This window comes from Mus pahari, chromosome 10, assembly GCF_900095145.1.
Source record: "Mus pahari chromosome 10, PAHARI_EIJ_v1.1, whole genome shotgun sequence".
Taxonomy (NCBI): domain Eukaryota; kingdom Metazoa; phylum Chordata; class Mammalia; order Rodentia; family Muridae; genus Mus; species Mus pahari.
Window position 1 is genome coordinate 98,319,512 of NC_034599.1, and position 17,500 is coordinate 98,337,011.

At 47.1% G+C, this 17,500-nt stretch overlaps 1 protein-coding gene across 1 annotated transcript; it reads right to left on the reverse strand.

Moving 5' to 3' along the window:
* Window positions 1-7,792: 7,792 nt before the first annotated feature.
* Window positions 7,793-10,121, reverse strand: LOC110328254 (U8 snoRNA-decapping enzyme). Its single transcript, XM_021207685.2, has 3 exons — window positions 9,984-10,121; window positions 9,636-9,905; window positions 7,793-8,857 (listed from the first exon to the last, which is right to left on the reverse strand). Exons 1-3 carry the CDS (start codon window positions 10,119-10,121, stop codon window positions 8,678-8,680), a joined length of 588 nt encoding a protein of 195 aa, XP_021063344.1. The 3' UTR covers window positions 7,793-8,677.
* Between the last annotated feature and the right edge of the window lie 7,379 nt (window positions 10,122-17,500).

Genomic DNA, 17,500 nt, shown 5'->3' on the forward strand with positions numbered 1-17,500 from the left:
TCTTCTTCTTCTTCTTCTTCTTCTTCTTCTTCTTCTTCTTCTTCTTCTTCTTCTTCTTCTTCTTCGAGGTGCTGACCAGGGCCTAAGTATGTCTTACAGTCCCTAACCAAGGCTTTGCACTCCCCTACTCCTTTTCTGAACTTTCCTCCTAATTGTGAGGTCACCTTTGTCAGGAGTCTGGCTGCTAGCCTCTCCCTGAGCAGGACTTTTGTTTTTCTTCATTCTCCTCTCTTCCAGGCAGCTAGGAGATGGCAGCCTCCCTGCCCTGGCCTTTTCCTTTTAACCTCTAATATGTTGTCCTTAAACTTCTGTTTGAGGCCTGTTCTTTGTCCTAGAATTTCTGTTTGCGATTGTTCTTAAATTCTTTAATCATCGGAGAAAACAATCCCACTCCTGCATCAGTGATGGAATCAAGCAGCTATATATAGTGTGTGTTCTTACAGGCTCCACCCAGCTACCGTAAACAGAGGGAGATGAACTGCCTGCTGCTGTCATACTCGGGGATCAGATCAGTGAAGGACTAAGTTGGTTATCTTAAAATGATACCAACAAACTGAAGCAACCTGACCCTCTCAACTATAGGCAAAGCAGAAAGATACTGTTGGCATTGGGCATAATTGGAAATAACACCATAGAGGCATTATTTTGTTAAGGAACATAAGTCTTTCACACCAAAAATAAAGAAAGAAAGAATAATAGATTCTTAAGGACCAGCCACACAGGGGGAAGAGTCACCTCTGGGACCATTCAGAAGAAATCAAGTAAATGTTAATCTCGTCTCCAGTTCAGAACTCAGCATTCAACGTGTTCCTGTGTGCTGCGCCCGCCAGTCACGTGAGGATTAGGAAATGTCATGGTAACAAATTGCTAGGAAACCTCCAGGCTGCCTTGTGAGTTTCTGTAAGATGTGCCCTGTAGATTTGAAAATAACCAGTGCTGTGGTTGGATGATTTAGGGGGAAGTGGAGTTGGCTTTTGTGGTTTTGTTTTCTCTCTGGAAGAATCTTCAAGATGATTTAGCTTCTTCATTTCACGTTCAGATGTACTTACGGAGCGAGTCCTAGGTTCCAGGCTGCAGTTCTCTGAATGTAGAATATCCTGTCTTAGGCTTGCTTCCCAGGTTCTGATCCCATTTGAGAAAGTTGTGGACCCTTTAGGAGGCCGAGCCTCTCTGGTGGAAGCAGATTCCCGAGGGTGGGTCTTGAGCTTTCAAAGCCCCATTGTCTATCCACTGTCTGTTTTCTGACTGTGGATGCAATGTGACCAGCCACCTCACATGCCTTCCACCATACCTACCATGCATCCTGTGGTGATTTCAGTATATATATGATAGTGGCACTATTAGGAGGTGTAGCCGCATTAGAGGAAGTGCGTCACTGTGGAGGCGGGGCTTTGAGGTAATATACAAGTTCAATTCTGGCCAGTGCGATCCAGACTCTCCTCCTGGATGCCTGCAGGAGGCAGTCTCCTCCTATGCTCAGCCTCTGCCCAGTGTAGGTGAGTCTCCTCCAGGAGGCCTGTAGAGGATAGTCCCCTTCTGATGCCTGCAGATCAAGATGAGGAGCTCTCAGCTCTTATAGCACCAAGTCTGTCTGCACGCTGCCATGCTTTCTACTGTGAGGATAATGAAGTAAACCTCTCAAACTGTAAGCCAGCCCCAGTTAAATGTTTGCCTTTATAAGAGTTGCCTTGGTCATTGTCTTAGGGGTTTATTGCTATGAACAGACACCATGACCAAGGCAACTCTTATAAGAACAACATTTAATTGGAGCTGGCTTACAGGTTCAGAGGTTTAGTCCATTATCATCAAGGTGGGAACGTGGCAGTGTCCAGGCAGGGATGGTGCCGGAGAAGCTGAGAGTTCTGCATCTTTATCTGAAGGCTGCTAGCAGAATACTGACTTCCAGGAAGCTAGGATAGGGTCTTAAAGCCCACATAAATAGTAACACACCTACCCCAACAAGGTTTCACCTCTAAATAGTGCCATTCCCTTGGCCAAACATATTCAAATCATGACAGTCATGGTGTCTCTTCATAGTAATGAAACCCTAACTCAGACATATCTCTTGCTTAGACCATGAGCTAAAATGAACCTTTCCTTTAGTTGGTTTTCTGGTATTTTGTCACAAAAACAAGACAGAGAACTTGGGGTCTATTCTAAGTAACAGAAAATACAGGGAATCCTTGAGATGGTCACCAGAGGTGAAAAGATGAAGAACCAGCATGTTGTTTAAGACCACATACCCCCAGGTTTGTAGGAGGTGTGGCCTTATTGGAGGAAGTGTGTCACTATGGATGTGGGCTTTGAGGTCTATGCTCAAGCTATGCCCAGTGTACAAGTCTGGGCCAAGAATTCAGACAAAGGAATCTGTGGATGCCATCCCTATTCAAACCACGACAGCAGCTATGTGAGTGTGGCCCAGTAAAGTGATAGCTTTTGGTTTTCCCACCAACCAACTCTTTTCTGTGAGTTTCCCGGTACCAACTAAGAAACTCCTCCATTTCCCAGAGAGCACACTGGTGCCCACTAGCCATGTTTCTGCACATGATGTTGACACAGACAGGTGTGAAGTTTGTGCCACGTGAAGTAATTTAGTTCTCCTACCTCACAAGTGTCCTAGAAATGAATACCATTCCCAGGTTGTTGTCCACTGACATCCTTTATCAAACTGTAGGATCTCTGTGTTCAGGAAGTTTTGTTTGTTTGTTTGGTCTCCCTAAAATACTGTGCAGATTTCCACATTTCCTGTCTGGATAATCAACAATCAGCTGTTTCTACCGTGTTCTATGGCCACTCGCCTTGTTTTGTGTCTTTTCCTGGTTATTCTAGCGCACTTGCTCTCCTGTCTTGTCAGAGGAACTTCTTCTTGGCTTGAGGGTGCTCTTTGTTCTTCTGGGGTCTTGTGAAGCTTTTTTTAAAATCAATTTCCTTAAACTCCTCCCTTGGAGCTGCATGCAGCCTCACCTCTCCCTCTCCTTCCAAACTCCATGCTTTCCTTAGACAACCCCCCCCCCAGTAATGTCTGTGACGAGATAACCCAGTTCTTCACCTTTCTGTAGTTCACACCCCTTTCTATGTTGCAGCATGGCACAGACATGATGTTGGCACACCCTGATTCCTGAAGCTGACCGGGGTCACTTCTTCCTACCACTCCGTAGCTCTCAAACGTAAGATCGCTCAACAGTCCTTCTCCCCCAGGTCCATAGACCTTTGCCTCACCCACACCCTGGAAATATTGCTGGGAGTCAAGACGCTGTAAATCGATCAGGTGTGGCCTTCAGGAGCCCAAGAGGGTGGAGACTGTGAGGGTGGGAACAGCAATCATGCCTGGGACCTCCCATTGCCAGAGTGGCTGCTACACCAGAGGGATCGCCATACTAAGTTGGGATGAAGGGATCCAGGGCAACTGCGAGAAAGGCCACACACTTTCTTTTGGGGGAACATGAGATCTAAAGGGGTGAGGGCTTCTTGTTTTTCTTCCTCTGGAGTGTCTTCTACATGACACCAACTCTAATGTCACCTGCACCTTTATCACAGGTGAAATGTTCTTATCCATCCCTCCTCTATCTTCTAGTTCGTGTGTGCTGGGATACAGAATACTTTCGGTGTGATAAATCCCTCTTCTCACTAGCCATGTCTGTTTCACTTAGCCTTCCTCAGAGCCTCACTGGCAGGAGACATTACTCCTTCCCAGCATGGTCCTGCCAGGAAACAGCAACTTTGCCTTAAACCTGGCAACTGACAGGACTTGGGCTCAGAAGAGAATGAAATCTGAGAGTGATGTCTGTGAAGAGGGAAAATAGAAGGTTGAGAAGTAGATACTTCTTGCTGATTCTGCTGAGAGAGGCATCTCTCTCTCTCTCTCTCTCTCTCTCTCTCTCTCTCTCTCTCTCTCTNTGTGTGTGTGTGTGCATGTGCGTGTGCGTGTGTGTAGTGGGGGTGTCCTGTCCCCTGTCCTCCCCAGGAAGGAGCAGCAGCAGCCTATGCTGACACAGTGCTGACTGACCTGCTCAAAGTTAATGCCAAGTGCTCCCTCCATTAACCCTCTCCCCAGGAATCACAACCCCAAGCTTGAGATAAGGAAGTCAGTGCTCAGCTGGAGTCCTGGCTGCTGGGAGCAGGGCTGGAGGTCAGGTGAGCTAACAACTTCTTCCCTCCCCAGAGCACTGTGCTTACAGGGACACAGGGAGTCCTGTGTGGTTGTCACCCCAGCTGACCATTCCCCTGCAGGATGGGAGTGGGTGAGAAGAGAAGTGCACAGTCTAGCCTGCTTCCCTTGCTCCTTCGAGGGAGGCAGCATCAGGACCAGGCCAGGGAACTAACCCAGAACACCCATCAGTGCGTGATGGCTGATAGTGAAGGAGCCCACTGCTTCTGAGGGATGTTTCTTAGATAAGGCAGGGAACTGTCTTAGTGCCCCCAGTAACAGCAACTTAAGGGGGGCACAGTTTATTTTGGCTTATAATTTTAGGCTACAGTTTGTCAAGCTGTGGAAGTCATGGCATGAGGACCTTGAAGCAGCTCGCCACACTGTATCTGCAGTCAGAAGAGAGAAATGGATGCATGCTAGTGCTCAACTACCTTTCTCTGTTATTCAGTGCGAGACCCCAAGCCAGGAACTGGCACCACCCACACAGGGTAGGGGACAGAGATCTTCCAATATCAATTAACCTGACTGAGATAATCCCTCACAGGCATGTTCAGAAGCCCTTCTCTCAGGGGACTCTGGATTGTGTCCAGTTGACTGTTAAATCCAACTATCAAACAGGAACTAGAGATGCAAAGATGAGGGTCAGGTCAGTAGAAGAGGCAGGGGGATGAAATCCTTGTCATGGACTGTCATGTTGCATGGTGCAAAGATCACTATTTTAATAATAATTGCAATAACTGACAGGAGACCCTCAACAGGTCCTGGCTTGCTGGCTGATACTCCCTTACAGAAGGAGGGAGAGGAAAGGGTCATTATGTGCTCACTTGAGATTCCACTCACTTGCTCCCTCCCGTGTATCCATAGCAACTGCATAGGGTTCTACCATCATTCGGTGGGCTGGATCTTGGACTGAATAAAGTGAGTTGGGTATTAGTACCCATCTCTCTTTGCCCTGTATTAGGAATTCAATGTGGCCGTATGATTCTCATGACATACGGAACTGCACTCTTAAACTGTGAGCCAAAATAAATGCTCCTCCCTTAAATTTCTTTTGTTACGGTATTTGATCAAACAACGAGACAAGTATATGACCCTCCCAAATAGCTACATTGATAATAAATTTTAAAGATATTCTACCTGGTACAAGCAATTGCCTCTCCACAGCTGGATAGATGGAATCTCCCTGTCAGTCAATCTTTTCTCTCCTATGTATATCTTGGCATACATTACTAATGCTCTAGGCATCTCACAATCTAACCAAACTGGCAACCAGAGACACTCCATCACAGGTGAGAGGAGAAAGGAGAAGCATTGCCCAGCTCCTGCCCCCACCATAGAATGCCCAGCTTCCTACTCTAGCAACCAACCATGGGAACAAACTCTGAACTGAATCTCTGGCTTCTCCTTTAAATGGACCAACCCTGCCTTGGCAGTCTGCTGCCCACCAGTCTATTTGCCCTCCACCCTCATATTCCTGACACTGCTCCCAACAAAGCCAACAAAATGGCCAATGCTTGATCCAATGGGTTTTTCTGGCCTGACTCACCAAAACTCTTAGAAGTGTGTAGAACTGTTTGCTTTGTTAAAGTAGTTTTTCCCCAGGTTCCTGATCTATTTTACCACGTTCTACCCATCTTCCCAAGTCTTGGAGCTTTGATCCGATCATCTCTTTTCTCTATGGAGAACCTCAAAAGGGGAACTTTCATGCTGTCTGCTATATTAACTCACAGAGCCATGCCTCTGTGTCTTCAAATCTGCTACCTTATCCATTGAGTTTTGTCTTCATCCACAACACAAACACCTTGTAGTTCAAATCAAAAGTCACCCTTGACTTCTCCACCAACCAGGCTGTCAGATAACCATGACCCCTCCCCCATGTCTGGCTCTATTTACCTTCACTACCCAGTCCTTTTCTGGGTCACCACCCTCTCCCATAGAAACTATTGTGGCGGGTTCCTCCACGTCCTCCTGCTTTCTGATCCACACCAGAAGTGACTTGCCTGACATATGCACTGGGCCATCCCCATGGCCCGTAAAGACCTTGTCCCTAAAGAGATGCTGCTTCTCCAGTACAGCCTCCCATTGCTTACCGATGTCTAATGGTATTGGCCTCACTCTGCTCTACGAAAGGCTCTTGTCTATGTTGGCGGCAAGTCCTTTATTACTTCTCCCATTACACCACTAGCAAGAAATGGAGTCTAATCCCACCCATACAGTGTTAAGTGTCTTTGTTGGCTAATGGGGTATGGAAGTTACAATGTATCTTTTCAGGACCTGGATCCTTCACCTTGTAGCTTCTACTCTGATCTTTTGGTACCCTTCTCTGGGTACTGAGTCATGAAGGGATCTCATTTAACTAGATCCCTAGATACAAGGGCTTTGTTCCCACCTGAGCCTAGCTTTTTCACCCTCTCTGCTAAGGTAATAAAGGCTCCTTGAATTCTCCTGACAGGCCCTATCTACCAGCTCAATACGATGGAGACTTATACTGTTTAAAAGGTGGAGATGAGGGGGTTCTGGGGTGGCTCTCATGAATCCCAGGCTGGCCTTCAACTATGTAGCCACATATGATCTTGAACTTCTGATCCTCCTGCCTGAGCACTGGGGTTACAGGTGTTTGCCACCATGCCATTTATGCAATGCCAGGGGTTAGTCTCAGGTTCCCATGAAAGCTAGGCAAAGCTACATGAGCTACATCCCTGGGATTTGAGAATTTTGAAACTTGAGACTTTTCAAAAGACCCACATCTGTCACAGGAGCAGTCTTGTAATAAAAAACATTTCCTTGACTATGAAGTCATCCCAAGATCCTGATTAAGAAGTATGTCCTGGGATGTTCTGACAAGATTCTCTCCTGCTCAAGGCCTTCACACACGTGTTAGAAACTTCTAATACCCAGCAAAACTCTCTTAATTACCACAGATGGAGAAACCAAAGTATTCCATGACAAAACCAAATTTACACAGTATCTTTCAACAAACCCAGCCCTTCAAAGGATAATAAAGGGAAAACTCCAACACAAGGAGGGAAACTACCCCTAGAAAAGGCAAGAAAGTAATCCTTCAACAAACCTAAAAGAAGATGGCCACATGAACAGAATCCCAACTCCAACAACAAAAATAACAGGAAGCTACAATTACTTTTCCTTAATATCTCTTACTATCAATGGACTAATTTCCCCAATAAAAAGACATAGACTAACAGAAACTTCTTTCCAAATCCCTGTGTGATTTCTCCCTTCCTTTCCCTTCTTCCTTGTTTACTAGGGCCTTTTCGGATGGAACCCAAGTGAAAGAATGTCAATAGAATGCTTACAAGCACAGGCATCGCAAACCTTAGCCTATCTTTCCCAGTCACTGATAAACAACAGTCCAGAAGCCAGACAGCTGCATTTTCATTGGTGTTTTATTGGGACACAACAACCACACATTTATACATTATGCAGGTAAGTTTGACGTGGCAGAGTTAAAGGGTTCCCACGGATACCACGTGATTGATGAGGCTTCTACTTCTTACTGTGCAGTGCTGTTTATGATGTTGTGTGCCTACTCCTCACTGTGAAGTGTTTTTGTTTTTGTTTTTGTTTTTTTGGTTTTCCGAGACAGGGTTTTTCTGTGTAGCCCTGGCTGTCCTGGAACTCACTTTGTAGACCAGGCTGGCCTTGAACTCAGAAATCCGCCTGTCTCTGCCTCCCAGATGCTGGGATTAAAGGTGTGCGCAACCACGCCCGGTGTGAAGTCTTAAAGACAAGAGCAGTGGGTCTCTACTTCTGTCACCATGCCTAGCACCGAGTATTAACCTGTACCTTTTGAAAGACCTCAGGAACTTGGGGACCCAGATTATCAGCCTACGCTTCCGGATGCCTCTAGATTATTTTTAAGCAGGGCAGGCTAGACAGAGACAATGGGAGCTCAACGATGAACACACGGGAAGACAGGTATCAGGACAGAGGTCTCAGGCCTCAGTTCAGCTCAAGAAGCCCTCTTGACACGTTCCAACCTTCAGCTGGAACTTAGGGCTGGGTAGGCCCTTAAGACACGTTCTGAAACCCACTGCTTTGCTCAAGCCTCAGGTAACACAGGGCAATTCTCAGAGAGACGCCATCTCCTCTGCTTCCCTAACAGGCATGGGTTGGGCTGGGTCTTGCAGCAGACGGGGAAGAAAACCTCCTACTTACCAGGAAGGAGTGGGATGTGCCAAATGCCACATCATGGTTAAACTGGACAGATGACAGTGTGTCAGGCCGTGTGTGACCACACACTACACATATACACACATACCTGGAGCTTCCAGGCTGTTTGTCCATGTGTAAGGCAGGACTCTGGGATACTACAAAGGCCTTTTATCCCTAATGCCACCAGACAAGGTCCTACATTGAAAACATTGCATATCCTCCTCTGTTGCTAATCCAGCACCATCTACAATCCCTCAGACCCCAAAGAGAAGCCATTTGTCTTTCCCTCCTTTTTTTCTCTCCCTCCCTCATACCAAGGCCCTCTGGGTTCCAGGGGTCCATACCAGTCCCATTCTACTTAGAATCTGGGATCTTGAGTTTTGCAATAGTGCCAGGATCCAGAAGTTCCAAGTCCTGAAGGGCTTCTAGTAGCTGCTCCCGGGCAGCTCCAATGAAGGAATTCTCCAGAAAGGCAGGCAGGCCTCCCACACCATCACGGAGGATGTACAGGGGTACCCGCACCAGGCCCAGCACCTATGAAAAGGAGACAGCGGACAAGTGGGACCTCAAGAACCTCAACACATTACCTTGGAACAGAACTCTCCAGAAAACAGCCAAGCAGAACTGGGCCTAATAGTCACACCCCAGGAGAGCTTAGAGAGCCAGACTCTGTGGACAAGTGACCCACACTGGGTACCAAGCTCCGTCCTTGCTAATCCTTCTCCATCCTTTTCCTCACCTTCACTGGCAACGGCCTCCAGGAGGCATGCGTGGGCTGTAGCAGTATTTCAAAACTCAGAACTTACACCACTGTATAGGTTATCACTTGGGTGCTTAAGAAAAATGCAAATACCCAAGTATTCCTCTGACATCCTTACCCAACTCAAGTGATTCCAACGGACTGTTTGCACTGTCAAAGTGTGCGCACTAATCAGTTTTAATAGCGCCCTCAACCCCAGGTTCAGAGTCACCTCGACACACAGGCTTCTCTAACATTAGACTCACTGTCATACTTTGTGCTTAAGAGAAATATGAGCCCAAAGTCAAGAGCTTAGAGAATCATGTACAGTAGCATAGAGCAGGAGAGACCCTTGGATGTGTGTTCTAAAAAGCTCTCCGCAGAGACCACTAATGGTGACCAAGTAGGTGGTATTATCTAGCCTGGAGATGACCAAGATCCCAACTTGTTCATGCCGAAAGAAAGAATTCAAAGTCAGAGGATCAAAATCTCCTCCACCCAGTGGCTTTTCTTGGTTAGGGGATTATGGGGGAGGACGGACGGGAGCTGGAGTGGGTCCCAGGCTGGTCCCACCTCCAGCCCATGGTCCTTGGCTTGAGATGCCCTGGTTTCCACAGCCTGCAGCTGTTCCAGAGTCAGGCGCTTGGCATAGAAGTGGGCCACCACGCGCGGTCTGGCCGCGATGTGTGAGCTGCGGTAATCAGAGCGGTCCACGCGGAAGGCAGACATGGCTTCGCCCAGCTCCTCGCGCAGTTCCCGGTTCAGCCCGTCCTCCAGGCAGCTGTCCTGCGCGTCCACGAAGCCGCCAGGGAAGCCCAGGCGCCCGTCGAAGCGCATCTGCATCTGGGGGAGAGGGTATGATGGTTGGCCCGGGCACGCGGGCCCCGGGGCAGGGAGCGGCCGTACATGATGCGTCCTCACCAGCACGGCGAAGCGCATCGGGATGCGGCCGAACAGCTTCCGGGGGTCGGGCGCGTAGAGCAGCGCATGGCAGGCGTGGCGCCAGCCAGGCCCGAGCGCCAGGGCTTCGCTGAGCTCCACTTTCCGATCCCCTTCCATAGCGAGGCTCGCACTTCCGGGTTCCTGCAGAAGTCAGCGCCTCGGGGTGGAGCTTCGCGAGCCGCATCAACCAATCAGGATGGGTCTCTCAGGAGCCCGGAAGACATCCTGGATTGGCCCTTAGGCTAGGGCGGGGCTGAAGGCTTGGTAAAGTCAGGCTCAGGCCACAATACAGAAGGATTGGAGGTGTTTTGGCGCCTGAGTAGAATTTATTCAGGAGTCCCGGCAGTGCAAAGGACAACGCAGTTTTTAGGAAACGGTTCTGGGTTGGTCCATCCATAGCAAAGAGCCTAGGGATGGGAGGAAGGTAGTCTGGCTTCAGAGCTTATTCCTAGCTTAGAGTGATGTGGGAAAAGAGAGGTGGGTGTAACAAGTCTTGAGTGGTGGAAATGTGGGGATTGACTGATTTTAAGGGGGCGCAGGGACAGAGCTAACACATTTGGGGAAGGGGAGTGGCCAGTGGGTGTGGTTACAACAAGCAGCTGCTTTGGCTGTGGGCTCTGGGTAGTGATGTGGAGCCTGGTACATGGAAAATGACATAGAAATGTCACAGGCCACACAGTAATATTGGGGAGGGGTGGCTGGCTGAAGAAGTTACTAAAGCACAGAAAAGAGTGGGGAGGAGTCAGATAGGGCATCCCCTCCCCCATCCCCACCACCGCTCTAGCAGTAAATTAAAACACTCTCAGAACTTTAAATTCTGAAGAAAAATGGGAAAGAGGTGAGGGACACTTAATGCCTAATGCTGAGAACCTGGGATTCAGCATTCTTCACTTCAGCTAGGCTGCTCCACCTGAAGTTGAGTCCATATATCAAGAACCCGTATGTATATAAGGAAGGGAAGAAGTGACTCTCGAAGAAGATCTGACTTCAGGTCACAGCCTGGACTTGACAGTTTGTTGCAGAGCTCAGAACTCACCCAGATACAGGCTTGTGACTTTAGTAGAAGCCACTCAACCCTCTCAGGTTCCCAGTGAAGGACCTGTTAGTGGAGGTGGAACCAGCGTAGGATGGGGGTAAAATTCTCCTCAGAGCCAGCCACAGAAAATGCAGCCATAGCCGGGCATAGTGGCACATGTCTTTAATCCCAGCACTCGGGAGGCAGAGGCAGTGGATTTCTGAGTTCGAGGCCAGCCTGGTCTACAGAGTGAGTTCCAGGACAGCCAGGGCTACACAGAGAAACCCTGTCTCGAAAATAACCAAAAAAGAAGAAAGAAGAAAGAAGAAGAAGGAGGAGGAGGAGGAGGAGGAGGAGGAGGAGGAGGAAGAAAAGAAAAGCCACCATGGCCAAACCCCAGCATCGTCACCCTTCACGGTTTCTTCTAGAGTTCCTGCCCTGACTTCCCTCAGCAGATTGTGACCTGTGGAAGCGTAACCCAAACAAACCCCTGTCCTCCAGCCATTTTTGATAAGGGTGTTTTGTCATAGTGACAGAAAAGCAAACTAAGACACTATGTCTTTCAAACAACTCTCTGAGTCTGTCCTGCCCCTGCGCTCTCATCGCCTCCCCCGCCACACAGAGGCAGATTCCAGGAGTCAGGGCTGGGACAGACTGAGCCATATGCCTAGAGCTGTTCCATTCTGCTAATGGTCCATAGAGGCAGAAAGCAACTCTGTGACTGTCTTTGGGAGATGTTAGGGAGCCCAAATGATTTTTTTCCCCTATTTTAGAAAACAAATTACACATCTCCCCCTTCATTTAAAAAGAAACCAGGTTTATCTCGGGGCTACAATATTGTACAGAGTTAATACAGAACCTCATGCAAGCAGTGTCAAAAAATATGGTGTTCAAGATTGTATACATGAGACCTATGATTATTACCACTCTTATAAAATAAACTATGTATCTTGGTCCAATCTATAATAACTACAAAGGGCCACCTTCAAATGAAGAGAATATAATTGTTATACTTTCTGTAGTAACAGGATAAGCTTAATGTGAGTTTGAGTTGGCCTATATAGCCCTACAGGCATTACATAGCGAAGCATTAGGAATGCTTACCTACAAGGATTAATAAACCCCTTACTTTTTGTTCTTGTCGTTGCTCTGTCAGTTGAGAGGCCCACAGGATCCATGATTCCTGATAACTCAGTTAGGGCCCAGAACTTGCCTATAACATCGTAGCCCAAACAAAAGAAACCAAAGCTCCTTAGAAAACTTCCACTGAAGAGCCAGAAAGATCCCCAGTGAGAATACAGTGAACATCAACCATCTTGTGACATCAGGAAGGAAACTCAATCCCACCCTTACCCCCCTCCCCCAAAGATAAAAAGAACCCCCAGAGTTAAAGAGAGCCCCTGCACTGTTCTATCTGAGACAAAGTCACAGGGCTCTGCTGAGCTTTCAAAACAAAACCAGTTTGAGGAACAGAAGAACAAACATGCTTTTACTTTTGGTTTATTCATTTATTGTTTATTTATTTATAATACAAAGTAGAAAATAAATACCTGTCCTGATACAGAATGCAGATACATGCGGAATGAGCTGCTGCTGGTCAGCAAAGAGTTCTCTATTTGGAAGACGTAGAGACCATTCCCACAGCTATATTGTCCTCCAGCAGCTTGTGGGTGAAATCGACAAGCACTACCTTAGTGGGACAATCAAGATCAGCATCAGGCATAGGTATGTCACATTGACAGAGGGGGTTAGATATGATGACAAGCTAAGCATCTGGCATAGGTGTGTCACACTGACAGAGGGGACTAGATATGATGTCAAGATAAGCATTGGGCATTGTTATGTCACACTGACAGAGGGGACTAGATATGTTGTGATGATAATGTCTCTTTTGCCTGAGGCCTCTCCTCCCCCAAAGGAGAGAACTCTGGTCTAAACTGTGAGGAAAAGAACAAGCCAGCCTCCGCCATTTGACAGGTAACCCTCGAAACTGTCCAGGCATTATTTTAGTTCCTTGGAGTTACTGGAACAAAATTCCTCAGACTGGAGGACTTATAGAAAACTAAAGTTTATTTCTCACAGTTCTGGAGACTTGGAAGTCTAAGATGCGGGGGGGCTGACACACTTGGTGTCCGCTGAGGTCCCAGTTCTTGATTCACAGGCCACTTTGTAGCTGAAATCTCAGAAGGTTCTGGAGAGCTCTCCAGATCCCCTGCAAGGTCACTAATGCTATTCATGAAGGCTCTGTCCCCTCTCAAAGTCCCCCATCCCCAAATATCAATGTGGGGTTAGGATGTCAGCATACGGACTGAAGGACCAGTGTGGACAGAGGGCATAAGTATTCAATCTATGGCAATCAAAATAAAAATGGAAATCTCCTATGGAAACAAGGAGAACCTCAAAAGATGTGCCTCACCTGGAATCTGATCAAAGATAAGGACATTAGGTAACAGCCAAGAGAATCTGAATAAAACGTTGGTTAATATTAATGCTTTAAAACCAGCTCATTATTTTAAGAACTATACCATACTAAATTGAGATATTAGCTCATCCTCATACTCAAGAATCTCCTGCTAGGAGTTCCAGGTCCAGTTTACCTTTCCAGCTATTACCTGGTAGCTTTGCTGTTGGAGGTTCTGAGAACACATTCCAGGACCTGGGTCTCTTTATGGATCGTACTCATATGTCATGCATCCAGTCCTCACTTATACAGACAAAAATGCCAAAACCAACATTTGCAATGTTAACTGAGCTGCGGTCGATTTGGAACCTTACCCTCAAGGACCCATGAAGCCTCACACAGATCGCTGAGGACTAACCGCTAATGATGCAAGGAAACGTCCACCAATGACTGGGCTCAAGAAAAAAAAAAAACTAATATAACTTGTTACCCAACAAGACAAGAAGTCCTTTTGCCCACTGGGGACATGGGGTCCTAATAGGAGGCCCTTTAGGATGAGACTTGGTTAACTACTCCCAACCCCACCTCAACAACTGAACAAGTGAAAATTATTTTCCTCATTCTGGAGAGCGGGAAGTCTCCAGCGCTGTGCTTTTGTGTGCTGTGAAGAATTTCTAGCCCTTTTATCAAGACACCCCCTGATCCTGAGCTTATGGATTTAACAAAGCCATGGGACTTGGACCAAAGTTTGAGTTCAAAACTAAACATATTAAATGATGCGAGTCATGTGACTACTACTGTGAGGAACAGCATGTAGTAAGCTGGGGACATGGGTAGTTAGAGAATTCACCAAAACACCCACAGACAAAGTGAGATTATTGAAATGCACTGTTGAAAAAAGAGAAGCTGCAGGTGAGTACCCAGAAGGAACTGGGGTGCTGAGAGGAAGCAGGAGGCTTTTGGTTTTGTTTGTTACAACAGTTGAGATGGTGTGTGTGTGTGTGGGGGGGGTACTTTGCCTTGTCTCATGGGCCTCTGTGCTGGCTGAAGTTATGTTTTAAGTCTAAATTGTTATGCTTAGGAGATCTATAAAACAAAATTGCCTCTAACATATAAGCCCCACTTGCCCAAGGACAGATAACTTCCTGGAATGTTGGGGGCTGCTGTTGATGGAAGATAACAAGCCATTTTTGCTTTTGTAAACAAGATTGGTTGCTCCAACTGCACAGGATATGTGCTTGATCACACATAGGAAGGAAGTACATCAGGAAGTATGCTTGCCCCTGATTGGACGAAGGCAGGAAGTACATAGTTTGTGGGTTTTACCTATAGTTTGGTATCATATTCCTGGAATCTTGGGAATGGACCTGGCTAGTATCCTTGGTTCTGGCCAGTATTTAATAAAGCTTGCTTCAATCTTGGCTCAAAATTTGTGATAGTGGTCTTATTTTCATCCAGTTGGAATGAACAACCTCCAGCCTAGACCCATATTCCAATGGGCAGGTGGACTTCCCATCAACCTTGTTGAGAAACAAATTTTACAGGATTAGTTGACTTTCTTAAGATCAATCAATGTACTTGTGCAAAGTTCCCTGAGTTCGTAGAGGTTAGGCTCTAGATACCTGAGTGAGGCATCATGGATCACTGGAGGTCAGATTCAAAACGGCCATGGCCTGGTTGTTAAAATTACAAAACATTTCCTTTTGTATCTATAAATGGGGATCCGATGCTTGATGTAGAAGAATAATGTAATTGTTTGAGGTAGGATACTAATGTGGTTACAGTTTTAAATGTTCTTTGTTCTTTACAGCTAAATACTAAAATATGTATAAAGCACAGGCTAAAAATAACCCTCCCAGAGACAGAGGCTGAGGGTGTGAATATCGCTTTAGAAGCTGGGTTTCTGGGGACCATTCAGGCTTAGTTTTTTAAAAAATTTATATAGTTTGATGTTTCCTGTAGTAAAAAGTTAAAAGTAGGAAGATCTCTGGCTTCTCCTAAAGTTGAAGGTAAAGGTTATCATTTACATTTGAATGAAGCGTTTGCATTTCACAAAACCCTTTGGCAGACAGACTCCCTCCTGAGCAAGGAGCTGGAAGGGGAACTGAGGTTCCAGTCTCACCTCATAAGCTCCAACAGCAAGTCTAAGACAACTAGTGTTGCCTAAGATGGCCGATGCCTGTCACCTGCCTCCAAATGCCAAGGAGTCCAGGGTCCTCCCTGGATTTTCTGTGTGATTTAAATGAAGAGCCAGTGTTGAGAACCACGGATGTAGAAAAACATAGAGTGACAGGACACAGGGATGAGGCCAGAGAGAGCTATTAGAGGCTTATCAGTAGGACTTCCTGTAAGGACAGTCCACCATGGAGGGACATTGTGAATGTGTGTGTGTGTCTGTGTGTAGACATACATACGCATGTGTGTATGTTTGTGAGAAGAAGCCAGAGGACATTCTTGTGTGTTATTCCTTAATCACTGCCCATTGCTTTCAATGGAGACAAAGTCTCTCATTGGTCTGGAACTTGCCAACTACACTAGGTTGGTTATCCCGGTGGCTCTAGAGACCATCCTGTCTCCACCGACCCAAGGCTGTGATGACAGGTATGTGCCCAAGTGTTTTCACACACCTCTTAGGGATGGCTCTCAGGCCCTTTTGCCTACAAGGCAAGCACTACAACTGAACTAGCCCTCAACCCTGAAAGGACACTGTGTTGCTCCTAGTTTGGCCATGGTGGTATGGATGGAGGCTACTATTGGCTGCAACAATGGGGACTTCCATTCACCAGGGCTGAACTGGCTATAGCTGCTACCGAGTGCCAGATCGGTCAATATCAGAGGCCAATCCTGAACCTCAGAGAGGGCATCATTCCTCAGGGTAACCAGCCATCAACCTGGTGGCAGGTTGACTACATTGGTTCACTTCCTTCACAGAAAGGGCAACGCTTTGCCCTTCCTGGAATAGATACATATTCTGGCTATAGATGCACCTTTCCTGCATGAAATGCTTCTGTCAAAACTACCATCCGTGGACTTATGAAATGCCTTATTCAGCATCACGGTATTCCACACAGCATTGCCTCTGACCAAGGGACTCATTTCACAGCTGGAGAAGTACAACAGTGGGCCCAAAGTCGTGGAATCTTCTAGACTTACAGTGATCATCAATTTCTGCTTTAGTTAAGTTTCTATCGCTGTGATGATAACACCATGACAAAAAAAAACCAACTTGGGGAGGAAGGGTTTATTTGCCTTCCATTCCCTGGATCACAATCTGCACAGGAACTCAAATTGGGTAGGAACCTGGTGGCAGTGCTGCCTACTACCCTGCTCCTCACGGCCTCATCAGCTTACTTTCTTAGAGAACCCATGACCACCAGCCCAGCAATGGTGCCACCCACAATGTGCTGACCCCTCTCACGTCTGTCCGTCACTGAAAACGCACTACAGGTTTGCCTGCAGCCCAGCTGAACTGGGCAGTTTCTCAATTCTGGTTCCCTCTACCTGGGTCAAGCTGACATCAAACTAGCCAGTGCAGGTCCATTATAGGGCATACAAATAACCTAAGTCTCTCATGAACGCTAAAAGCAAGCAGATATTCCCTCTTTGTCCCTTCATGTCAGAATGAAGGCTAACGAGGGCATCGCTAATCAGAACCCCCAAACTGTCCAAGGCATGATCTGAATTAACAGCACAGTTACAGGGAATGAGTTTCCAGTGGCTGGGGTGCCTGCACTCCCTGTCTCTGAGATCATTTAGCTGGCCCGCCCTCCTGTTCAATAGATCTTTGCCTCTAACCACACCCTGGAACTATTCCCAGGTGCCTGGATCTACAAGGTGGGGTCTTCAGACACCCCAGAAGGTGGAGGCCATGAGGGTGGGGAGCAGCAATCCAGCCTGGAGCTTCCTGTTTACATTTCTATTTCCTACTTACACTCGGTGAGCTACGCGTAGAGCTTGTCATGCTAAGGAGAAGGCAGCATCCTTGCCAGTCGTCCATGCGGAAGGGTGGAGGTGGGGTCTGGCGGCCCTGGTTTTGCTTGTGTGATCAGGAGAGTCAGGGATGTGGATTTGCCCCAGCTG